The sequence below is a fragment of the Oryzias latipes genome, chromosome 21 (genome assembly GCF_002234675.1).
Source record: "Oryzias latipes chromosome 21, ASM223467v1".
Lineage (NCBI taxonomy): Eukaryota > Metazoa > Chordata > Actinopteri > Beloniformes > Adrianichthyidae > Oryzias > Oryzias latipes.
Window position 1 is genome coordinate 8,898,774 of NC_019879.2, and position 25,981 is coordinate 8,924,754.

The following is a 25,981-nucleotide window of genomic DNA, read 5'->3' on the forward strand; positions in this document are numbered from 1 at the left end:
CACTAGATTGGTAAATACAGACTTCTGATCATCAGGAGGAAGAAAGCTAAGCCCTCATTTACAGTCAGGAAGTTATGTGACATTAAATCCTTGATTTACACCTCTGGCTTCCTATTTCATTATTCTATTTTTATATTAAAACTATGAACACAAAATGAGTGATCAAAGGTTTCTTAACTTCATATTGAAACAATTCCCTAAAGAAATCACAGTTATGGAAGGTTCCTAGGAAAGTTCTAGTAAAATGGAAAAGGAGAAGAAAGCCTGAACGGAGGGTTGCTTAGGAGGTAATGTGTAGACTTTTAGACAAAGAGTGTGTGAGTGAAAAAGAAACAGTTGGAAAATGGAAGAGAGTGAGTGAGCCTCTCTCTCTTTGTCTCCTCCCTCCATTGTGGAGGTCTAGATTGTGCTGGAGAAGACTGCAGCATCCACAAGTTCAGTCCAGAGAGAAGACCCAACAACTCAGAGGAGCATCTAGACAGATTTCAGCTTCTGCTGCACTTGTTTCTCCAACAGAAACAGCTTCTGCACCTAACCCCTTTTCTAGATTTCAATTATTTAAGACTGCAGAAAATCATTGCACCTTAGAGTAAAGAAGATGCAGCTCCAGCTTCTGGTCCTCCTGACTTTCGTGGTGGGAATAGCGTTGTCTGGTCCCTTAACTTCATATGGAGGTAGGTACATTTCACTTCTTACCGCTCTGGGTGACATGACATGAATTTGGTTTTGATGATGAAGCTCATGAGTGCTCGCCTCACGGGCGTCCAACAATTGTCCAAGACCAGTGCCAGAGGGTTTTATTGGACTGGGTTTTCCCTGGTTTCAGCTTTTCTTCAGCCACTTGCATGCTGGGACTTTTGTTTTTTGTTTTTTTTTAACCAAACTAAGAGTTCACAAAAAGCCAAAAATTATTTTAGGCTTTACAGTTGTTTATACATGTTGATTATTTTACACATAATTGTGGTATGTTTTCAGTACAACAAATGTAATGTTATGACATCTTCTTTGACAATTAGGCAAAATATGACAGTAAATATTGCAAAATATTGTTTCATATCCAATGTTCCTCCCAACATCTATCAATCACATGTCATAGTATCTTAATTAAAACTATGTGTGCTATTTCTTTAACAAGAACTTTGGTTTGTTCGTGTTTCCCTGAAATAAAGTGAAGAGGCTGTGAAATAATCCAGCTGCTGCTCAATGGTTTGAGTGAAAACTTTCCCCCTAAGAGGGTCAGGGGGTCAGTCTTGTAAGACAGCCTGTTAGGACAGCTTTCCTGGAACTATTCCCACCAGATGAGTTACAGTTTGATGCTTTGGTATGTCGCCTCAGCTCAAACATTTCTCACTTTCCTCTCACAGCTCACAAACATGGATTCACATCTTTCGCTCTTTTATTTAAAATGCCCAAAATGTTTGAAAGACTATTAAAGTATTTCCTTAAAAGAGCTTGCAAAATGCCCCAAAATTAGGCTCATATTTAATCTGTGCAACCATAAAGCATGGTGTTGTCACCCTATCACCCTGATAAAGCATTTGTTTCTGTTTTTAAAGAAATGAATGCTAAAGTTTGGCAGAGTATTTTATAAAATTGCAGTGTTTGGAAAAAAAACTGTGATAAAAAGTTTTAATTTGGTGTTTGAATGTTAAATTTTGTGAATTTAATAAACAAATGACATTTTTTGTTTATCTGTACATTTTTTGTACAGATAAACGTGTCTGATTGCTCATAAGTTATACCTCTTATGAAACAAGAAAATAAAAATCACCTTGACAACAATGCTTGACCTCCACATCACATGAGTTATAAACATAATTTAAGTTGCTTTTTGATAAATAAAAGACAAATTCAGCTGCAGAAGAAATGTGTTTTTTTTGGTTGTTTTTTTTGTTTTACCAAAGATACGTTTTCAGGACTGTAAAATTGAAAGCAGAATTATGGAACTTTGGCAGTCAATAATGTAAATAACAGATACTGAGCGAAGGGGATGAAGGACATGGTGGAACAGTGGAAAAAAGGAAACAGCTGCTGTTTGCAATCAAATCTGACAGTGGTATAGAGATCTTCATGGAAGAAAAGTAGGAGAATATCACCAGAAATAGCTGTTAGAATGTTAATAGTGTGTTGTTCCAGTTAAGGATGCAACTAAAGACACTTAAGCTGATATTTTACTCATTAAATTAGCCTAAAGTGGGTTATTTTAGCACAGAAAAAAAAACATTATTTAGTTGGCAGCTCAGAAAGTTTATTGCACTATTATCTTTGCTTTATAGCTACAGTTAGTACAATTAAAATAAACACTGTAAGCTAGTTTATTTTAAAACCAAAGTTGTCTCCTAATTCCTTCAGTGCTCACTATTCAGTGCACCATGGCTTTTCAACATTTTTGGGGGGTGTTCGCATTTACAATTTCAAAATCCAATGCCCTGGAAATTTCCCAGAAGTCTCTGCAAAAATCAGTGTGCATGGATGCCCACTAGATTGGCGAATATAGACCACAATGCATTGTGTTTGAAAGATTTTTGTGAAAACAATGTATTTCAATTTCTTTTTTTTTTAGAATCCCTCTACATCATAACACAGTGGATTCATAACTAATCTGTGTTAAATGTTCATATTTATTCGATTTTTATTTTGGGAAATCTGTGATGTCATATTTGCTGCTTGAAAAAATTGTAGTGAACATGTGTCTGACTTACATTAGTATCTAGGGCACTACATAGATTTTTAGAAATTAGGGAGTATGACGGGAATTTGGAGAGCCCTAGTGGGCATTGATGCTCATTAGATTGGAAATGATAGACCACAGTGCATTGTGTTTGAACAATTTGTCATTGAAAAAGACAAACTTTTTTTTAAAATAAATCCTCTAAGTTTTCTTCCTACACAGTGCACTAAGTCCCAGCGCTGTCCCGGTCTGGGTGGGCACTGTGTGCGATGCTCCTACGGCCGAGCTGGCTCCTGGTATGAAGAGATTCCCAAATATTGTTTCCTCACAGCAGAGCTACGCCATAAATTTCTTTTAGTAGTTACTTTTACCAGTATTCATTGTGTGTGGGGTCATGGGTCGTATGTTTTAACGGAGGGGATTGGGAAGGGTGAAGGGTGGGTTGGGTGTTTAATGTAATATTGTGGTTTTGTTTTTGTTTGTTCTAAATGTTAAAGAGCTTCGAGTTGCGCAATGTATGAGAAGTGCTTTTTTTAAATAAATAAAGTTTGATTTGATTTGAGTAGTGAAGGAATTCTGACACAGCCTTAGTTTAAAAAAAAGCTAGCTCACAGTGTTTATTCCAGTATTTTAAAATTGCTAACTGCAAATATAAAACTTGCATAAACTAACAAATTGTTTAGCTTGCAGGCTTATCAATAGATAGTGTACCCAACTGGATTAGCATGATTATTTCCTTTCTCTAGTCCAGTCCTTTTGTCTCACAAACCATTTTTTGTATTTGTGCATATTTCAAGGACTTCTATCATAACATGTAAGAGTTTCAGTTTTAGCCTATTAATGTACAAGCAGGCTTTTCTCCCACTGCCTATGTTGGCAGAAGACTTTGATAGTCTTTTGCACTTCATTGTTTTAAATGATCACTTTTCTATTAAGTGGTGCCACACATCTGTGTCTGTTTTCACAGTCAGGGAGGCCAAGACTTTTTCCTTGTGTTCAGGATAGAGGCCAGAATGTCAGACGTCAAAACACTTTAACTACTGTGAGTCTTTAAACTCAACAGCAGAGTAAGAAAGTGTGCATCTTACTAGTTTTAAAAGAGTAGGAACGTTTAAATGGTTTCAGAATACACACCTCAGTGCAACCCTTTTCATGTTAACACATGGAGACAGACAAGACTAACGGAAATCTATGCCAGTTGTTCAAAATGTTCCTCTGTGTGGACCACACTTTTGATTCTTAAGATTGGCTTCAAAACTCAGACTGCAGGACTGCAGCGAAGCTGAAAACATCAACTGACCGTTCAACCGTATTTCTGTTGTTTGGAGCTTCATCTATTCATGATGACGACTGAAAGTAGCTGCATGAAGGAATCCTGCCTGCTGATGTTTCTTTTTTCCAGCCCACTGGACTACGTTCTCCTGGACCAGAACGGCATGTCAGGGTGACTACAGCGAGGTCTGTTTAATAAAGGAGACGTTTCTTGCCAATTTGGCAACTTTACTGGCTGACTCCAGGGCCCGGATGAGCAATGCTCCCACACGTGTTTCTCTAAAGACAAGCTGCTTTGTGATGTGGAAATGTGTGCACCTCATGAATTCTTCAGAGCACACGTACACATGCTTGGTTTATTTATTTTTTTTGGCTCTTATTTGACAGATCTTTTTCTCCATAGTTTGAGAATTTTTAAATGTTGTTCACCTTTTGGCATATCTCTTCAGGGGTTGCCACAGTGATTTAGCTTTCACTGATTCTCTCAGGTGATTTGGCAGAGATTTCTATGCCGGATGTCCTTCCTGACACAACCCTGTATTTTATCTGGCCTGGGGACCAGCACAGGTGGACCCAGACATATTAGGTCCCCTTGAAGCTACTGTATATATATAGTGGTGTGAAGGGGTTTTGCCAGGGACCAACACTGGATAAAGCTCATCGTGGCCCTTGGGAAACCAACCCTGAGTTCCCATGAGCCAGTCCTACACGCAGCCATCAAGCTGCTCATTTTGGGAATTTTAAAAATATGTGGTTGAATTGATTCATTTGATTTGAGCTTAAATGCTTTCTTACTTTGTTGATATTTTCTGCATCTGGACATGAAGATTTAAGGTGTGTTTAGACTGGACACATTTGGTCTGCTTAAAGTGAACTAGAGTTTGTTTCAGCCAATTATCCGAAACAAAATTTCCGTCTGAAAACATTCAAACAAGCGGACCGGGAACCGCTCTTGGACCCATCTTTTGAGGTGGTCATGGTTTGTTTCCAATCGTACTGAGCTTCGATTCACTCTGAGATTCCTCAGTCTAAATGCAATCTGTTCCCGGAGCGGAGCAACTGAACCAAAATAGCCATCGTAACCATCATAAACAGAGTAGGAATGTAGCAACAGACGAGCTGCGGACAAATGTAAAGCAACGATTGTTGTGTGATCAAACAGAAAAATGGGTCAAATTGTTTATTTATAATAACGTTTATTTTAACACAGACGAAAACACTTCTTACCTGCTTTTCTGTGACTTGATACGCAGCATACACCTAACTGGTGTTGCTATGATGTCATCCTAAAAGCTACCTTGTAGTTCCTTAAGAGAATTCTCTTAAAAAATGCAATTAAACAACAACAGTGAGACACAGCAACTCATTAAAATGTGATCGGATGAATGCAGGCTCATTAACCCTTGTGCTATCTTAGATGACCCCACCCTTGCATTGACGTGTTCTCCCTACCATGACAAAAGTGGATAAAGGTGGAAAGATTTCATGTAATCCATGGACACCAGTGAGGTTCACAAATCATTAAAGAAAAAAGGTTCAGAGCACTGACTAGTGCAGGGGTGGGCAATTCCAGGTCTCGAGGGCCGGTGTGTCTGCATGATTTCCAGATAGTCTTGCCCTACTCATGGCTGATTACCTGGTTCAGGTGTGTCCAGCCAATTAGAACATGCCAGAGCAGGGTATGCTGGAAAACATGCAGGAATGCGGCCCTCAGTGCCCACCTCTGGTCTAGTGGGTCTAGATGACCCAACTCCCAAAGGTAAAGTGCCTAGGATAGCACAAGGGTTACAACAACTTTTAACATGACACACATTGGTTTTCACCCTTTTTTCCTGACAATCACTATGCCATAAACACTTATCAGCATACCTTCATATCCGATGTATCTTCATCACTGCAGTTGCAAACATCCTCTGAGTTAAAGAATACACAGCACGTCTCTTAGCCAGTAACCGCCTCGCAGCATGCCTCAGCCGTAAGAAAAAAGTTTATCTAGACGTTTAAAATTGGTTATCAACATGTAAAATTTAAAAAATGTAATTATCCTGATAAGAATAGTAAAGTCTGTCTTCCTCTTGTTGTTTTGACCCGCCCTTGTAATTCCTGGCCAATGACTGCAGAGATCTTCAGTCACGTGGTTTTGTTTTCAAGCTTAGGTCCAAAACAGAATGGTCTGCTTGATGCCAGACTGAATACATACCAAACGCAAGGTTCAGGACTCAATCCAGAACAAATTAAACTGACTCGATCCGGAACAAAGATTTTTTCCAATCTGAATACACACGAAAATAAAACTAAAGCCATGAAAAACATTGAATGGCCCAGAGGCACTACCCGCCCTTGCCACGCCTCTTTCAGCTGCCCTCACTGCTGCTCAATATGTCTTACCCTCCCCTATTCTTCATATAAAATTTCTTACTAGGTGTACCAGTGCAATAAGATTTCTTTGAATCTAAGGAGAAAATTAATATATTTAATGACACAAATTACTCAACTGTAGCTAGATCTATATATCTTCGTCAAAGCTTTCATTCAAATTATTAAGGAAATAACAAAACACAAGTTGTTTTTCATCCCTAAACATAGGTTTGAAGATGATTAGATGTGTCTATGTGATGTTGCGTGTCAGTTAATATCTTTTATGCTGTTTTTGATTGATTACCTGGACTCTGGGTTCACTTCTCAAAGTTATTGATTTATTTTGGAAATGCTGATAAAGTCCAAACAGCTGCTTGGTCATGGATGAGCCAGATGGCAGGACTGCTCACTGGTGTCACATGGTAGGGCTAGAGTTTACTTGTACTTGAAATAAAAAACGGTGAAGCCGGATTTTTTTCTTTAATGACTAAAACACTTTCCTTCCTCTTGAGATTTTTTCAGCAATATTTATGGGAGATGTGAAACAAATGCAGTTATCATAAGAATCACATCCCCGGGAACACGTGAGAGTGTTTTTCAAATCTAGGGCTTCCCCTTTTGTCAGTGTCTGCCTTGGCATCCAGTAGTTTCTGGCAGAGCTGTTCATGCAAAGTACCACTGTTTTAGTTGGAGCTGAAACATGAGCTGAGGACACTTTTTAAATAAAAATAAATTATTTGAGACTCTTCAATCTGTTTTTAAGGCCAACCACAGCACAGAGACTGCCTTGCTGAGAGTAATGAATGATCTTTTAATGGCTGCAGACTCAAGAAAACTATCGATTTTAGTTCTTTTAGATCTCAGTGCAGCATTTGATACAGTTGACCACTCAATTTTATTACAACGTCTAAAATCTTGGGTTGGTTTTTCTGGAACAGTTCTTAACTGGTTTTATTCTTATTTATCGGACAGGTTTTTTAATGTTTTCATCGGCAATTCTTGCTCATCTAAGGTGAAAATGACATGTGGCGTTCCCCAGGGTTCAGTACTGGGACCTCTGTTATTTTCAATTTACAGGCTACCACTGGGGGAGATAATACGCCTACATAACCTTAATTTTCATTTTTATGCCGATGATACTCAACTTTACCTATCCTTTAAACCTGGTGACCATGGTTTTTTAAAGAATCTCAAATATTGCATTGCTGATATTAAAACCTGGATGGCCCAAAATTTTCTGCAGTTGAATATGGACAAAACTGATGTAATTATTTTTGGCTCAGTTGAGGCCCGAAATGGTGTGGCTCAGAAATTGGAGTCCTTGTCTAACAATGTTTCTTCAAGCTGCAGAAATCTGGGAGTAATATTTGATACCAATTTGAATTTGGAGACCCATTTTAAATCGGTGGTCAAATCTTGTTTCTGGCAAATACATAGGTTATACAGGATAAGCCCTCTCCAATCAAAAAATGTCTTGAGATGGGGATTCATGCTTTTATTTTTTCCTTTCTGGACTATTGTAACACACTCTACACATGCCTTTCACTGCAGAGTGTGTATCAACTCCAGTTAGTCCAAAATGCTGCCGCCAGACTCCTAACCAAAACCAGAATGAGAGACCATATCACTCCAGTTTTAGCGTCTTTGAACTGGCACCCAGTACGTTTTAGAATAGATTTTAAGATTTCAATGATTGTATTTAAAGCACTCTGTGGTCTGGCCCCTAAATATATAGCAGATCTCCTCATTCCTTATGTATCTGGTCGCAATCTTAGATCTTCGGCAAAAGGCCTTCTAACAATCCCACAATCTAGATTGAAGACCAGGGGAGACAGGGCCTTTGCTGTAAGAGCCTCAACACTCTGGAACAGTCTCCCTGAAGAGATCAGGCTCCCTGAGCCCCTACCAGTATTTAAATCTCTTTAAAAAACCCACCTCAATAGGAGAGCTTTTTATGATTTTACTGGTTCTTACATTTAAACTCTGCTCTGACACCCCCCTCTGTTGCTGCACGCGCGCTCCTCTCCTCTTCTTTTTTCCGCTCCGCTCCGTCCTGTGTGTGCGTGTGTGTTGGGGACTGCACGTGCCTGTGTGAGAAGACGGAGGGAGGAGTGTGCGTTCATATTGTGTGTGTTTAGAGGAAGGAGAACCGTAGTAAAGACAAAGTTTCTAGCAACACTGCTGCTAGCTTCTCTTGTAGCAATAACATGCTCCCTCCACAGCTCACTGTGACATTACTTTCTGTTAGGTAGTTAGCTGCTCAGCCCAGTAGAAATTTCCGAATAAAAGCACTTCAATTGCTGCTTTACTTCCGTTGTGAGTTAATGTGTTGTGAGGTAAGTTAATGTGTTGTGTTGTGACCCTTCTGGGCCATGAGTTAATGTGTTGTGTTGTGAGTTAATGTGTTGTGTTGTGAGTTAATGTGTTGTGTTGTGAGTTATTGTGTTGTGTTGTGAGTTAATGTGTTGTGTTGTGAGTTAATGTGTTGTGTTGTGAGTTATTGTGTTGTGTTGTGAGTTAATGTGTTGTGTTGTGAGTTAATGTGTTGTGTTGTGAGTTATTGTGTTGTGTTGTGAGTTAATGTGTTGTGTTGTGAGTTATTGTGTTGTGTTGTGAGTTATTGTGTTGTGTTGTGAGTTAATGTGTTGTGTTGTGAGTTAATGTGTTGTGTTGTGAGTTAATGTGTTGTGTTGTGAGTTATTGTGTTGTGAGTTAATGTGTTGTGTTGTGAGTTAATGTGTTGTGAGCTATTGTGTTGTGTTGTGAATTAATGTGTTGTGTTGTGAGTTAATGTGTTGTGTTGTGAGTTAATGTGTTGTGTTGTGAGTTAATGTGTTGTGTTGTGAGCTATTGTGTTGTGTTGTGAGTTAATGTGTTGTGTTGTGAGTTAATGTGTTGTGAGCTATTGTGTTGTGTTGTGAGTTATTGTGTTGTGTGTTAAGTTAATGTGTTGTGTGTAAAGTTAATGTGTTGTGTGTAAAGTTAGTGTGTTGTGTATAAAGTTAATGTGTTGTGTGTAAAGTTAATGTGTTGTGTGTAAAGTTAGTGTGTTGTGTATAAAGTTAATGTGTTGTGTTGTGACCCTTCTGGGCCACCGTAGACATGTGCAGCACTCATCCCTTTAACTTAAACTTAGTCCCACTCATCTCGGTTATTTGAGGTGCCATAAAGGTTGTAAACTGACACAATGTTGGCGCCACGTTAGCAGAAAACATCAAAGCTCACATGCAGAGTAGTCTAGATCTATTCGAAGAAGTGGACTTGGATTTTTATCTCTACCAGCCTCCCACATTCTAGAGCGCCATCTGTCCTGCAGAACCCTTTCTAGAGCAGCAGCTGCCCCAAAACCGCACTCACTCCAGAACTGCCACTCATTAATGCATAAAGGAACATCAACATTATGATTAGTCATTTAACATCTAAATGTAAATATATTGTAAGAAATAAAATGTACATAACGATTATTTATCAGTAAATAAACCTTTGAACAGCCGGAAAGACTTGCTGAGAAGAAACCCATTGATGAACTGTTTACACTATAACCAATGCTAAAAAATGCATTAATACAAAATAAATGGAGCCAAATTCACAAATGTGTACTCAATAAGTCAGTTAAATGTTTACATGGTTTCTCAGTTGGTGTTTATTTAATATGACAATGAAAAATTCTGTTATGATCAACTATTTTACGAATGGAAATGGCATGTGCTTGTGTAGCGCTGTACTACCTTCATAGACGGCCCAAAGGGGTTTACAGTGAGAGTCCTATTCATCCATGTGCACACACATTCACACAGTGATGGCAGCTCCACTGCCAAACACTGGCAACAACCTGTAACCACCTGGACTAATGTGTGGTTCAGTGTTTTGCCCAATGGCACTTTGGCATATGGGCCGGCAGGGGGATAGCTGAACCTGGGATCTTCTGATCAGAGGCTGACCTCTATACCTTTTCACCACGGCCGCCCCTACCATAACAAGTTTAAATGTGTGCAATTAAAACAAGTTTTTTATCCTCTACTCTTTCAAACATTTTTATTCTCCATATAAAGATGGAAATCGCCAAATGTATAACAAAAATGATGAAAACTGAAGCTGTGTGTACTTTCTCCTGTCTCCTCAGTCCGGCGTCAGAACATCAAAGTCCGCATCAGCGCCACAGGAGACACTATTGTGATGAAATTTTTGCATCCCAGTGCTGACACCAAACTTGAGGGCTACATCTTGGGTTACGGCAGAAGCATGTTCCACAAGCAGTTTATCCAGCTGCCTGACAATGGACAACCTTATGAGACTGAGTTTGGTAAGATCAGTAACTTATGTGTACTTCCAAAGTCAAGCAGCGATTTACAATCATCTGCTTGTTGATTGGCTTGTAGATGCAGAGCCAAAGTACCTCATCGCTGTTCAGCCAATCCCTGCCAATGAAGTGAAAAAGACATGCACAGGTATATTTGTAAAAATGTTTTGTACTATGTTAATGCGGCAGAAGTCCTTCTTTGGCTTTGGACATTAGTCAATTTAATATCAAAGCAAAATTCTATGTTTGCAGGTAAAGTGCAGATGGAGAAGCCACTGCACTTGGTCATTGGATCAGTGACTCCAAACTCAGTTCTTCTGTCGTGGGGGATGCTGCTGAAAACCCCCTATGAGGGCAACATTATGAATGACTGTCTAGAAGATGGGTGAGCTGGAAATGTATCTGTCAACAACTTGATGTGCAGCAGAGATGGCTCTGATGGTGGGGCCATGGATCCCATGGATCCCCCTGGTTAAGGGTTGAATCCTGTCATTTAACCTGCATCGACACCAGCAGCTTTGATCTTCACAAGACTTAGAGAGTTCCTTTCATTTGAAAAGTGTGAAAGCTCACCTGAGCTCTGGTGTGGAGCAAAGAAGCCATGGTCTCAGTCTCAATTAACTTACAAGTGAACCCTGGTGCAGTTCACTTCAGTGTTGAACGCTTCATAGATGATCCAGAGAGGGGCAACTGCATAAGTGAAGCAAGGAGAATAAACAGAAAAAGTTATGTTTACTGCAAGTTGAAAAAACTCAGTACAAACCTAAAGACCTAACCTAACACTTAAATCATGGAAATGTTTTCAAACAGTTAATCCCACAGAGTGTGGAGATGAAGGTGTGTTAATAAATAGGCCGAGGACAAGCAACATCAGCGGTATTTTTCTCTGAAGGTGTACTTAACCGAAAAAAAAAGAGTAAAATTTAATAGCACAAACCAAAATCACGGGACTTTTCCAATGTACAAGCAACTTAGGTAGCATTAAAGCAGCATTACAGCAAAAACAAACAAACAACAACAACAAAAAAAGAGAAAATAAGACTTTGGCCCAATCCGAATTCTTCCCCTACCCATCCGGCTTCTCACCATCCCTCCAATTGTATGGAGCTGAATGGATGACCAATCATTGGCATTTAATCTGTTGAGAAGTTATTGTTACTTTTTGAAATATTGTAATCATATTTTAATTAATAACCTATAGGTCGACTAAAGGTTTCCATAGAGAGGTTTTAGCCAAAAGTGACCACCAGTTGAAATGAGATATGGCTTAGAAACAACAGGTGCTACCTAAAGTCTTTCACACATGTTTGTTGTAGTCCATTTAAAAGTTTCACTTAGCCCTGTGAAGCCCACTACATCGGATAATTGACAGAAAATTCAAATCCACAAATACAAAACATTGCAAATTATTATTTGTATGAGATGTGATCAGTTAAAACACGAGGGATTTGTTAGGTTTTTGTTCACAACAATGTTAGCTTAAGATGCAAAATTGTGTTCAGGAAATAGCAAAAACACCTCATGTCCCAAATTGGATCCACACATTTTCAACATGGTGTAACTGTATTTTTAAGAATTACTTATCAACACATTTAGCATTTCAATTTCAATACAGACATCAGTCATAAAAAATGTATAACAATAGATGTGTTAGTCTCACCATAATGTTTGGAAAATTAGCAAAACTTTTTCCCGCCAAGTGTTTTTGAGATTTCATGAGGGCAGCCATTTTGAAATGAAGGTAGTGAAAAACCCCTCCACTGCCTCTAGTGGAATGATGATGAGCTGCAGGGCAGAAAACATGAACCAAGTTTCAAACAATGCGTTTATTAGAAAAGGTTTGATCATTATAATGAGATAGGGGTTTCAGAAATGTGTGTATAAGATATGATATGAATGGAAATATTGGGTTAACTCTGAACTAAGGTAAAGCTAAAATGAGAGAGAGTCTTTTGATAAATGTCTTGCCAAAATTGCTGTATTTTAAATTATCTGGAGACCTTTGAGATACGTTTGTAAATGGCAGGGTAATATAAGAGTTATACGAATCCAGTCTTGGTGGAACAAATGTAAAGAGTACTATGTAAACATATCAGCAAGTTCCCTTCCCTTCAGGGTAATAATTGGGATCATAGATTTATAGCAATGCAAGTGTGAGACTGAAACCTGCAAATTTATTCTTCAGCCCTTGCTTTTCTCTGAGTCTGGCTGTAACAGTAAGTCTGGAAACAGCTGAAGGATTAGGTCACTGTGTCTGGATCCAATGCATCCACGCGTGTGTCTGCTGTGCATATACAGTCAAAGACTCCCCGGAGGCTCTCAGCTTACTGTCAGAACCACCCAAACCACAAACAGGTTCAATGAAAAATCCAACCAAGGGAAGGAAAAAACCCAGATTTTAATCACTATGAAATTCGAAATGGATTAGACAGCTTAAATCCAGATACGTTTCACATCTGGTAATTTCAGTGAAGCTGTCGCCGTTGCTCTCAGGATATACTTCCTTTGTTTTGCTCTGTTTGGGTTCAGGCACTATGTGGTTCGTTATCGTGAGAGGAACAGGAAGTGGAACTATCAGACGTGCCACACCAGTGACACGGTCATTGATAATCTGAAGCCAAACACGGTCTATGAGTTTGGCGTGCAGCCCAACTCCAAAGATGGCAGCGGGGTTTGGAGCAAGTCGGTCACTCACAACATCAGTGGCCTAAGCTTACAGGGTACGTTTGATTCTTCTGCATCAGGAGTCTAAGCCTTGTAATGGGTAGTTGTTTTGTCTTTCATCTACAGTATATGCTCATTTCTTATGCGTTGCTGTAATAGAGGAGGAATAGACGGATATTTGTTAATCATTCAGATTTGTGTCAAAATATAAAAATTTTTGACAACCAAAAAGGGGCAGATCTTCAACATTTTATATGGGGGCAGTAGCACAAATGACAACAGCAAAGTGGTAGGCCATTGTAAATGCAAGGATCAAAAGTACATATGAGAACAGTTTTATTAATAATCAAATGTACTGGGATTTGTTTTTCGGCCTAAATGCTTTTTGTCAGAATGTAGTAATTTTCTGTCTTCAATTCCTTTGTTTTTAGGTAAATAATAATCTTTGTTAGAGTATAAACATGTATGTGTAATATGTGGTGAGATGGGGAGATTAATACATTTTAACTTCTTTTTGTTAAAATGCCTTCTTTGAGCACTTTATTGTGTTATGTTTTTTTGCTGTGACTAACTATTTTACTCTTTAAAAATCAAATCAAAACTGAATTGAATCGATTCAAATCGAATCGAATCTAATCGAATCAAATTGAATCGAATAGGATCAAATCAAATCAAATTGGGTATGAAAATACTGATTTTCTGTGCAGATTTTGCTTAAGGCCAGGGTACTGACAGCCGAGATGGGCCGTTATACAAAATATTGGGGCGTAGCAAATCACAATGCTCAGAGATGTGTATTGATGTGTTTTTAACCTTTGTCATTGATGATGCTGATATTGACTTAAAAAATTGTGGTGTAATTCTTTTGCTGGGGGGGAGCTGCCCCCCTATAGCCTCCTCCCCTGCAACCAAACCAGTGATTCTGAATACTATCTAATGCTTTTTAATCAGTACTTTATTATTTGTTTGCAGAGAACGTAACCTGAAAAAACACATTTTAACTATTCGAACATAACGACAACAACGACAAAAAAGATATAGACCAATACTAATCTTGAAGACACAAATCCATGTTTTTTGGGGGGGTTTATCCTTTCAATGATGATTTTCTCTGATGATTACAGAAAGGGTTGTCACAAGGACCATACAGAGAACCATCAACTCTAAGGTATGTAGGTGATCATTCAAAACTTTATTTATAGGGATTTGTTTTACAAAAATGGTTTGGTCAGTGGATTGTAATCTTGAAAGCTGTGTGTTTATTTTTTAAAACAAACTGAGGAATGGAAAGAGCATCAGAGCAGCCAAACATACTCCGAACAAGAGAGCACTATAGAAACTGTCATCATAGAAATAGTTGGGAAAAAGTGGCTCATTTTCTATCACATGACTGGAAACAGTTTTGTCAAACATCCCTTTGAAGGAAAACCTTTTTTAAAGCAGAGGAGAGATTCACAGGATTGTGTTAGAATATTTACTTTTTCCTGTCTTTTTGTTTATGTTTTTCAGAAACCCTTGACCACTAGTTCAAACTCTGTTCCATTTTCTACACAACATGGTGAGTCCCTGAATGCACATGTCTATTTATAATTTGCCAAAAAAAATCAGAGGCTGATTTTTGCTTTATAAAGAGACATTTACGTCTAACTGACTTATGCAGTCCTTCTCAAGCACAACAGTTTTTAAACTGTTAGATCTAATTAATTTTATTACAGAAATAAGTGTCTTGTAGCAGCTGTTTTAGAAATTAGATTATTATTTCATCCATAAAAGACATGGCCAGAGAAAACAATTTGAAGTCAGTCAGCACAAGCAGAACTCAAACTATTTTTGAGGAAATTCAAGGGTTTTAAATGCGCCTTAAGGTAAAAGAAATATAGTAAGGGTTAATTAGCTCTGATCTCATTTTAGTTACCGGTAGTTTAATTTATTCATCTTTGCTGAGATGCACCACAAATGGCAATATGTGTTTTTTTTTGTCTCTGCTGGCATTACACTACCTACTACCTTTACTAAACCTTTTCCTATTTTGAAGAAAGTCTAATATCTCTTTATGTTTCCTTTATGTATCCCAACAAGAAAAAGACAATAGCTCATTCATTTTTATCATAATAGCAACTGTAACATGAATGCAAGTCAGGGTCTTGTTTTTTAAAGGGTGAAGTCAGACTTTGTGGCTCCTGCTGGGTTGTGGTTAGTGACCTGGATGGCTCTGTAAGTGTTGAAGGTTGCAGTCCCCTGCACTAGACAGTCTTGTGCAGAGTTTATGATGCTGCAGAGGGATTTTCTGATTGGTTGCAGAATTAATACCATCATCTGCAGCACCAGGTGTTTGCAAAATTAATACGGTTTTGCTAATAACAAAACAAGTAATACCATAGCAATGGATTTATGTTTCCTTAGTAATTCAACCTCGTTGATCAATATCTTGCAAATGATTTAATCAATATTCCTAAAATCAAAGTGGGAAAACAAATTTAACATACAAAGTTCAGCAGACTTAGCAGATGGTTATGAAATTCTTAAATAGTGATTTTTAACTTCCATAAAACACTTCCAAATATATGACATGATCTGTATGTGTGTACAGGGTTTAGGTTTAGGTATAATGTGCAAAAAACACTCTCACACACACTTGAATGTTGTGGAATTTAACAAAAATCCTTGTCATTTTCCCCTGCTGACACATTAATTTGATTTTAATATTTTCCTTTCCTTCTCAGTTTCACAAAACAGAAGCCGGAGTGGACAGCCTGTTTCTCCGAACATAGCTTCTTATACAACTCTTGGTAAAGTCTCTCCTGACTAAAAACCACAAAACTCTGGACTTTATTTCTACCTTTTCTTTTCAACATTATTGTCCTAAAGAAATCATTTTTCTCCTTCACCAGCTGGACAGAAAATGATAACCCTTTTCCAGGTCTACTAACGATGAATACTATGTTTCTCAGCTCCTGCCACAACTACTAAACAGGAAATTCTGCAGACCCCTGGACTCAGAGTGCCTGCGGCCACCAAACAGCTCTTCGGTAAAGAGAAAATCATGGTTGTTTAAAAAATTATACATGGAAAAGAAAATGGCAATTAAAAAGCTGTAATTCTTTTCTCATTTTTATGTTGCATGAACTATCACCATGCTGTGAGGGGTCAGTGTAGCTAAAACACAACCCCAGCTGGAAGTGATGCAGGTTCAGTTGCTGTTGCTTTTTAAGACAAACTTCAAAAAGGTTTAAATAAAGTCATGGTTTGAATTTTAAATAACACATTTACTTAAGATTGAAGGAGGCATTGCCATTTGTAAGTCAAGTTTTATTGAGCTTTAATTTATATCTACAGGTGTTTACACCAGAATTGACTGGGATAAATAATATTGTTGTGTTTTTATAAACCAAACACTACTCCCCACTTACGAATGAAAACCATTTTTAAAATTATTCCCAGTTTGCAATTCTTTCGCATAGCTCCTAGTTGCCCTACAGTCAATGCCTCCTAGCTGGCAGCATCGACTGTATGTGAGAACTGGACAGACTGAGTGTGACGTCATCCATAAAAAATGGTTTGCTTCAGGCTCCAACCAAATTAAGTCAATTCAGTCACAATTTTTTTTGCAACACGGATGTCGCCATGTTGAATAAAGAATTAAGAAGCAGTGGCTGCTACTGGTTTGTCAGAGAGGGGAAACTCATTTTCGGCCCACATCATAAAATTGTGTATTTATTTAAAAATAAAAAATCAAGCAACTTTGCCAAGCAAATATCAAAGAAATAGGTTGCAGCAGTTTTTGTTTCGACTGAACTTGAGAAATCTGCGATGGGACTGAACGCGAATAGCTTCAGTGATTCCTGAAGTGCAAAATCGCTGTCAGTCAAAAGGAGATGCAGTCTTTCGACAGACCCTCCAATCATCACGCAGAAGCTCGGAGTCCGGGCCAGCCCACTCCCCATTCACCCCCAGAGACGCTGAGCGTCCGTGGGCGGGATAATCACAGTGTTTATCAAATGACCGTCTAGTTTCGAAGCGCTGAAAAAAAACGTTCAAAGCAGCCCTATTGAAGTCAATGGACGCTGGGCTTCAATAGGGAAATGCACTTTGACGCTGCGGGACTGTATGAGAAGGAAGTCGAGTCAGCCGACCTGCTATATGTAACTGATTCTGAACGAACTCCTCTTTGAGATGAACGTTTTCTAACACATTTTTAGTCAATAAAATGTTAATACAATAGTACATATTTGACCATTAATTTTGTGACATTATGAGGGAAGCCGAGCTTCCCTTGCAGTTTTAAAGAAATCGCCACTGGTAAGAAGTGATTGGTCCGAGTTAGTCTTAGTCGATGTTTCTACGGCAACCATTCTCACCAATCAGGACTGAGCTTGTTGGAAGTCTGCGCCCCTACCACTTGAAAGTAAGCTTGGGAAAATCTGTCAATCAAAAGTTTTAAATGTGAGACCACGTATATTGAGGCGTCTGATTATAACTTGAATAACTTGCAATAAAGAAAAAATATTATCAAAAAAATTAGGATTTTCAAGGACATGTTAAAAAAAGCTAACAGAGCAAGAATGGTTATTCTGACAAGTACAATGACTGAGTAATAGCTTTTTAAATCTCTAGAGGCTCTATGGCGGAATTACTGTTTGGAAGGCCAGAAGGGAGGGGGGTCACTAAGTCCAGTTCTCATATATAGTCAATGGCTGGGGCATGTGTCCCATTACCTATTCAATGCTGTTCTTTCAAGCATCCGCAGTCTTTGTTTCTGTCCTGCCAATAAATACAATCAATTGTTGTGGCCTGTTGCCCCAAACATGGCAGCCTGGCTGACTTTCTTTTTCATCTGTCTCACTTTGAATGCAGTGTGTTATCCTTTGTTCCATCCAGGTTGCCCTTTCAGGCTGCTAAACAAACCCTCTCTAACTTCCTGTTTACTCATGTAGCCACAGATGTCGTGAGGTCACCCATCTCTGAAGTTCCTCGTTCTCCCACTAGCTCTTCTGTTTCTACAGCAGGAAGGAACAGCACACTGTCTCTCTCCAAGACTCCTCGTCTCACTAATCAAGGTGTCCGAAAATTATCTTCCTCCAAGACAGCCATCTTTTCTCAGTCTTCCACACTCGGTGGTAAAGCTTCCACCCACCCCTCCTCTAGCAGCTTCCTTGAGACATCTTCAACAGACTTTTTCTCCATCCCTTGCTGATTCTGACTTCCCTCTCCTCATACATAACACACACTCTCTCCTCAGTCAGCCACATGTGCCTCGAGTGCATTTTACACAAACATCATGAGCTGCAAAGGCCTAGATGCAGTTAGATTTTTATTTGATTTGATTTACAATCCCTCTTGTTGGCCTGTTGGGTAATCTGGCTACGGCAACTGGCCGGGGGACAGAAACTTTACAAACCAGCCATGCCAAGCCAAGAGGGTTGTGGATAATACAGCTGCCACATTCTCTGATAAACACGTGTATGTTCTAAAGAGAAAACAGCACGAAGTCTTTACAGACAAGAAAAACATACTTCACTCAGACCATAGTATCCCAACATAGTCTGTTTAAAAGCAATTTCATACTTTTATATGAGTATTAATCTCTATGTTATTGCAAAGTGATCTTTTTTTGCTACCATCATATTTTTCCCTTATTGAACACAAGCAGTTTTTGAGTTCAGATCTATTTTGATCAGAGTGAAACCTCACAAGATACGTTGACATTGCCCTCGGTATTGCGCGTTCAAGCGGCCGCTTCCAATGAAAAGTCTATGTAAATGACTTCTGTGTTCAAAACTCTAGTGTTCACGCATCACTACATAAGTTTCTAGGGCCGTCTTCGAGTGCTACGTACAAAACACATGGCCATTGAACACATGTTGTAAGTTAAACCAGGTCGAACGTTGACCAACTGGGGACTCGGATTTGGTGGTGATGAATGGATGATGACCCTTTTCATTCATGGAAGTGCCAACCGTTGGTAAATTGATCATGCAGGAGAAATTAATAATTGCAGTTTGTGCCTGGCAAGAATCGACCTAGTCTCATTTATCGAAATAGAGTTGTGAAAGAAAAAGCCTGAAGCGAGATTCACGAGATTTGCACCCAACCTCTTCCCAATGTAGGTGGAGGACGTGCACTAGTAAAGAGTAGAAAAAGAAGCCTTCCCTGCTTGTCTAGTGTGAACACCATGGAAAAAAATGAGTGTTTTGAAAACGTGTCACAGTATCAGTATCAGTCACTGCCTTTTAAGCCAATATGAAGCTGCTGTTGTCTTCTCCATGAGAAACCACTGGTGGTGAGGGGCAATTTGTGGACGGACATAGAAAATGTTGAGGCTGTCAGTTGTTGCAGCTTCAAGTACAATTTTTTCACCTTATTGTTTGTTACAAATCCCTGTAAAGTGTTTGTGTATATCTCCAATCAAACGTCCACACTGTTCAGCCATGACCCTGGTTTTCACAATCCCAGATGTGCATGCAGATTTACTTTTTGGCCAATGAGAACCCTTCCTGTTTAAAAAGAACAACGTTGAGGCAAATCCAGCTTTATAGTGTCTTTTTTTATGAAGCTGTCCTTTGTTAAGTAAGGCAAGTAAGCAAAATCTTCACAGCTGCATTGGTGGGAAAAATAAACTGCATCCACTCCTGGTGGGCAGAACAATTTATTTGATAACTGTTCTTGACTTGGTTCTCTTTCTCAGCAAAAAACAAACTTCATGACCACATTGATAAATCAGAAAATATGCTGTTACTTAATCAAAGCAGCACAGTGGACACATTTATGCTACAGTATGTATATTCAGGCATTTGACGTGCATTTGTGAACGCCTATAGTGTTCACATTGTACAAGCAGGGACGGGCTTCTTTATCTTTTTCTCTTTTTTTACTGTTTACTAGCGCATGTCCACCACCTACAGTTGGAAGAGGCTCGATGTAAGATGTCGAGGTGGTGCAAATCTAGCGATTTGGGCACGAAAAAGGAAATGTTCCTTGCTAACTTCCTTGCAATGGCGGATATGGATGACCATCGTGCCAGCAGAGTGGCCTTGGTTTATCTTTGGTTGGAACACAAATGCAGACGTCGTCAGGCGTGTTGCTGTGTCTGGGTTCACCAGATAAACCAAATACATACCATATCACTACCAAACCTGGGTCCTTGATTGGTCAAAGTTTAACCTGTTTTAACTTTCAATGCATGATCAATTCAATTCGATTGCATTTTATCTGTATAGCCCAAATTTACAACAACAGTCGTCTCAATGGGCTTCATATCGGTAATTGTAAAGTAAACATACAATCAAAAGGATCATAGATGCATAGAATTCAATAGGAGAATACTAAACTTGAACTAAACAGACTAAACTAAACTGGGCATCCCTGCCCTTAGACCCTCCTTCGCGGTGAGAAAATCTCCTAAAAAAAAACGGAATCCGGAAAAAACAAAGAAACCTCAGGGGTCTCCACGTTAAGGAGGGATCCTCCTCCAGGACGGACAGACGATACACCAGAACTCATGGAGAAGAATTAATGTATCTAACTCTACAACTAGATATCTAAAGTCCAGCAGACTGGACTTTTAAATATTACCATGTGTTTTGTACTTAGAGCATAAAAACGGTCGTAAAACTTGTGTAGCTATGTGTGAGTGTGAGAGTTTTGAACACGAATATCTGAAATACATAGATTTCTCAGTGGAAGTGGCTACTTGAAGGTGCATTTCGGTGTGATGGTAGCTTTAGGAAATTCCACAGAGTAAATGCTCAAAGTATCAGGGCTACAACGTGCCGTTTCCAGCAGCTTGACACATTTATTGTAAAATGAAAACATTTAAGCAAGAACTTTGGCACAAATTCACCATAGGTCTTCTCTTCATCAGAGTAAAGTCATAGACCTCTTTATTTCTAATGTCACTTACACTGAACTTCTTCTTCCTCCAGCCATCAATGGGATTTTTCTGAGGGGCAATGCTCCCTCTAAAGCGGTGGTGCGATCTGAAGCAAAACCCGGTAAAGACTGACCAAGTTAACTTGAAAACTTCTCATCTTGTCAATCATGGCTGCTCTGATCTGTGCTTTTGCTGTAGTCCTCTCATGTCTGATACATCAAATCATCATCATTTATACTTGACTGAGACTGAAGCGGCATATTATTGCAACTCTGGGGTACAGCATTTGGTTTTGTTTGGCCCATAGCATATACAGATCTGGAACCACTTGGCTTCAACCAGTGCTGAGGAGTCAGAGATCTGACTAGCCTCCCAGTTTGGCCCAGTCTGTTACTTTATTTCCATTCCTGCAGGCAGGTTTAGTCTATTGGAATAATTAAAACCATTTCAACTACCAGTGCTGCAAGGCATGCATTACTGCTGACGCCCAGCTGGACTCCTTTTTTACTTGGAGTTGTGAAGAGTGATTGTGCTTCAGTCCCATGTCACAGCTGGTGTATGTTATTGCTGGAAACTTGGAGAGTTTCAGAGGTCTTCAAGGAGTCGCAAGGTTCACTGGAAGCAACTCTACAGGAAAGAAAAGCTTTTTTTTTGCTTTCCATTCTGCACGTCCAAGCTGAAAAATACTTTTTTTATCCAGAGTCTGGGCCACGCTGGTCAAAATGCATGTTACAGTCGCAAAATATGAACACATTTCAATGACTTTTAAGGCTTAAGTTGAAACGGTTTCATGCAATACCACATTGTTATGCTTGGGCAATTGAAAAAAACGTGACCACACGTACATTTTGTTTGGTTGTTCATTTGCAAAGCTTGTCTCCTCTTTACGATTGAGTGGGACAGACTTCACAGTGAGACTGTGCTTTCCTAAATGAGAACAGTAACAGTTATTATGACTGGTGACGCCCAGACATCTGGTTTTTATTGTCTATTTTCATCTTAAAATGAATCAAATCAATCTAAGACAAAAGCTAGTGCACACTCTTAAAAGTCTTTGTGAAGTCGTAGTGGGTTTTAGTGTTGAGCAAATTCAGTTTTAGACAAACGGCAAGTGTGTTTTTAAACTATAGATATTTATACCTAAAAATAAAACAAACAGAAATAATGACGGCAATATGTAGCACTTTAAAACTAAATAGCTTCCAGATTAATTTTTAACTGCGCAGAATAAATAAGTCTCTGGCTATGTCTGAATTCCTATGCTACTCACTACATAACACAATATATAGTGTGTTTGCCATTTTGTAGTGCTGTCCGAATCTACAATTCCAAAATCGAGGAAATGGAAATTTCCAAAAGGTCCCTGTGAAAAGCCAGTGTACATTGATGCTCACTAGATTGGCGAATAAAGACTACAATGCAATGCAACAATTTTTGCCAAAATTTTTTATTTAAATGTATTTTTTTAATAAATCATCAATGTTTTCATCTTCAGAACACAGGGGATTCATAATGGTCATCGCAAAACGCTCATATCAATAAGATTTTCACTTTGTAAAATTGGTGGTGTCATATTTCCTGTAATATATAGTATTTTGGTAGTTAGGGATCAGTGAGGGAAATCAGACATAGCCTCTGACATGAATAAATTAACTTTTTACTTTTGTATACAAATTTCTCATTTAAAATTTTCCTGCTGTTCTGATGTGAATTGGTTGGCTTGTTTCAGGTTCCTGTTCTGCTGCATGATCTAGTGTTTATCTAACTTTAGCTGTCAAACAGACAACCCCTCCCCACATTCACTTTTAGAATTTTTGGCTAAGGAGCCAAACTATCACACTCCCACTACCATTCTTAACAATTAACATGGGGCTTTCCTGCTCAATTGGTGGACTGCGTGACGAATGGTGCTGGGTAACCAAGGCCAAATTATTTTAGTCTGGTTTGGTTTCTAGATGGGAAACTGTTAAAGTATCAGGGTTTGTTTAGTGTTTGAATCCCATTCATTCCTGCATAGTTATTTTCATGCCAAAAATCTGATTTCCCCCATAGTATTTGTTTTTGTTTGTCCCACAATGTTTAAAGACCCAATCCAATGGAAATTGTTTTGGGTGTTTTTTTACATGTTCTTTTGGAATATTTTTGATGATGTAGGACATACATGTATAAAAAACCAAGCTCAAAAATGCTTTTATGAGCATTTCTTTATTCAGATAATTATGAATGATGAAAAAATGCCTTTTGAAAGAGAGCTTATCAAAGTCAAAGTCAAAGTCAAAGTCAACTTTATTGTCAATTCTTCACATGTGCATCACATACAATGAATCGAAAATCCGTTTCTTACTCTCTCGTGTCTGTTAAGGGAAGAAAAATAAAAACAAAGTATACGTTTAAAATAAAATAAATAAGTAAAAAGAAGGAAAAAGATACAATTTACAATATACAACAAAGGCAATTTGCTATAAAAGTGCGAGTGCACTTAAGGCAGTGTCTCAAGGCAGCGGGGGGGGGGGGGGGGGGGTCGTTTGAGCACTGTTCATGGGGGGATATGGGTGGTGGGTAGGTGGAGAGGGGAGAGGGTGTTTAGCATCCTGATGGCCTGGTGTGTGAAACTGTTTCTGAGTCTAGTGGTCCGGGAGCAGAGGCTCCTGTACCTCCTCCCTGAGGGCAGAAGGCTGAACAGGTTGTGTGCAGGGTGGTGTGCATCCTTGATTATTGTTAGTGTTTTGTGGGTGAGGCGGGTGGTGTATAAGTCCTGCAGGGAGAGGAGTGGTGTTCCAATGATTCTCCTGGCTGTGTTGACTATGCGCTGCAGGGCTTTCCTGTTGCTGTGTGTACAGCTGCCCCCCCACGTAGCTTATCTACGACTTTGAAAATACGCTGGGCGTGCCACAATCTCCCAACCATTTTGATGCGTCAGCTGGTAGACGACCAGATTTGACTCAAAACTGAAGAATTGAATAGCTCCAACAGTGCTCACCATTAACGTTAGGTTGGAGTTGTGAGATTGTGTAAACAGAGAGCTCTCAGCAGTGGAGAGGGGAAGTGGGGGCGGGATTTCTCTACGCCAACTGTCCCAACCACAACTCACCAACTCAGAGGCAAATTTCTACTGAACTATTGCAGAAACCAGAGAATGACACAGGTTTTTTTTTTTTCTTGGTTAAAAATGGCATGATCTTAAATAAAAGATCACTGGGAATGCTTTTACAATTGATCAAAAGGTGATCAGAATGGGTCTTTAATATACTTGGACATCATAAAGATTTAATGATCATCTTCTTGGTATAATAATAAAACAATTCCATAAACCTTTTCCTGACTGGTCAGCAGCAAATGCATCTGTAAAATCATTAAATGGAAGTATCCCTGTGAACATTGCTGAATGTTCCAGAGCAGCAAAGTGACTAACATCTGCTTTTAGAAGTGCCTGCACACCTGGTAAATTGCACAACTCAGTTGAAACTCAGCCTCTTCGGTCCTGTGGAAGCATTAAACTGGCTCCTGTGATTGGCCTCTTTTTTTTCCTTGGTTTGCTTTAGTGAAGAACCAGCAAATGTTAAATTTATGTGAAATTTGCTGACCCGGGGGTGTTAAATTTTTACTCCTTGATTGCAGTTTACATGGTACTTGAAAAAGTCTGTTTCTTTTCCTAAAATGTAAAAAAGATAGAAAAAAACGTCCTTACAAAGGTTGAACAAAGTCAAGTTTTAAAGCAAAAATCCAACATCCAGGAACTTTTTTGATTTATTTACCATTTCAGTGTTGCTCCATTCTCTCCAGGTGGCAACCATAGCTGTCATTGTTGTTCTTTAAAATCTCGTTTTCTTTTTTGCACGTCTGTGTCTTCCATTCCTTGTGTCTTTACAAGTGAGCACATGATTTCCATTAGTTGGCAGTTATATCTCGGATTGTAGTTTCTCTGGGATCATCAGGGATTCTTGCAAACATCCTTGACATTTTCACCAGCTTTGTCTCGGTGAGAAATGCCAGATACGCCTGATTAATGCCGAAAAGAAGCAGGTCAGCCCAGAAAAGTGGAAGCAGGTCCAAGAGAAATGAGCAATGGCCTCAGAACATCCACAAATATTCAATCTTGTCTCTCGAATGACCTTTAATTAGCCTTCAAGATATGAAATGACAAACTGAATTGAGAGGGAAGCCTTGGCAACAAACCTAAACTCTGAAATATTTTTCACTTAGCAACTTGGATCTGAAAACAAGCAGAGGAAACTTCATGTTCCAACGGGCCATCTCCAATTCTTTTTCTGCTGATTTAGAATAATATAGCAATGCATCACAGCTAACCAGTTTGACTGAGATGACTGAAGGTCAATTTATTACTTTGCTGCTTCAATATTATTTTAACTTTTTAGTGAGGAGCACTGACTGTTTATTTCTCTGTAGTTCCATAAGACCCAATCAGATGAAATTTTAGCATTTTTCTCATGGTGGAGGACATGCATAAAGAAAACAAGCTTAAAACTTCATTTCTGAGTATTTCTTTATTCAAATCATGAATCAGGCACGGATGAAAAAATTGTGTTATAAAAAGAGCATATGCCTTACGTAGAAAACACATTGGGTGGGCCACAAGCTCTTGCTCCGCCCCATTCTGATGCATCCACTTCAATCAGTCAATAAATACTTTAGTGTCCCGTGAGGGTAATTTGTCTTGGGCTTGTAGAAAACGTCTAGACAAATAGATCCATGTCCGTCTTTGTTTTTCTCGTCTGAGCTGGAATCTCTCGTCTCCAAACTGTACGGCTGCATAGCTCTGATATTGCTCGCCATTTTTGTTGCACTGGTAATGCTAGTTTAGTGGTGTGAGGGGCTGTAAGCTAGC

At 39.0% G+C, this 25,981-nt stretch overlaps 1 protein-coding gene across 8 annotated transcripts in view; it reads left to right on the plus strand.

Moving 5' to 3' along the window:
• Positions 1-413: 413 nt before the first annotated feature.
• The window catches only part of LOC101170798 (target of Nesh-SH3), a 36,156-nt gene continuing 10,588 nt past the window's right edge, over positions 414-25,981 (plus strand). For 2 of the 8 annotated variants that reach the window (XM_011489333.2, XM_011489334.3), the window contains exons 1-9: positions 414-674; positions 10,425-10,604; positions 10,681-10,749; positions 10,854-10,986; positions 13,131-13,321; positions 14,390-14,433; positions 14,775-14,823; positions 15,989-16,054; positions 16,217-16,294. In XM_011489333.2, the coding sequence (XP_011487635.1) occupies positions 599-674; positions 10,425-10,604; positions 10,681-10,749; positions 10,854-10,986; positions 13,131-13,321; positions 14,390-14,433; positions 14,775-14,823; positions 15,989-16,054; positions 16,217-16,294 (886 nt within the window). In that variant the 5' untranslated portion in view covers positions 414-598. Of the gene's footprint in view, positions 675-10,424; positions 10,605-10,680; positions 10,750-10,853; positions 10,987-13,130; positions 13,322-14,389; positions 14,434-14,774; positions 14,824-15,988; positions 16,055-16,216; positions 16,295-18,199; positions 18,323-21,187; positions 21,257-25,981 lie in introns of all 8 variants that reach the window. The other 6 variants (XM_011489329.2, XM_011489330.2, XM_011489331.2 and 3 more) reach the window with 6 other exon arrangements.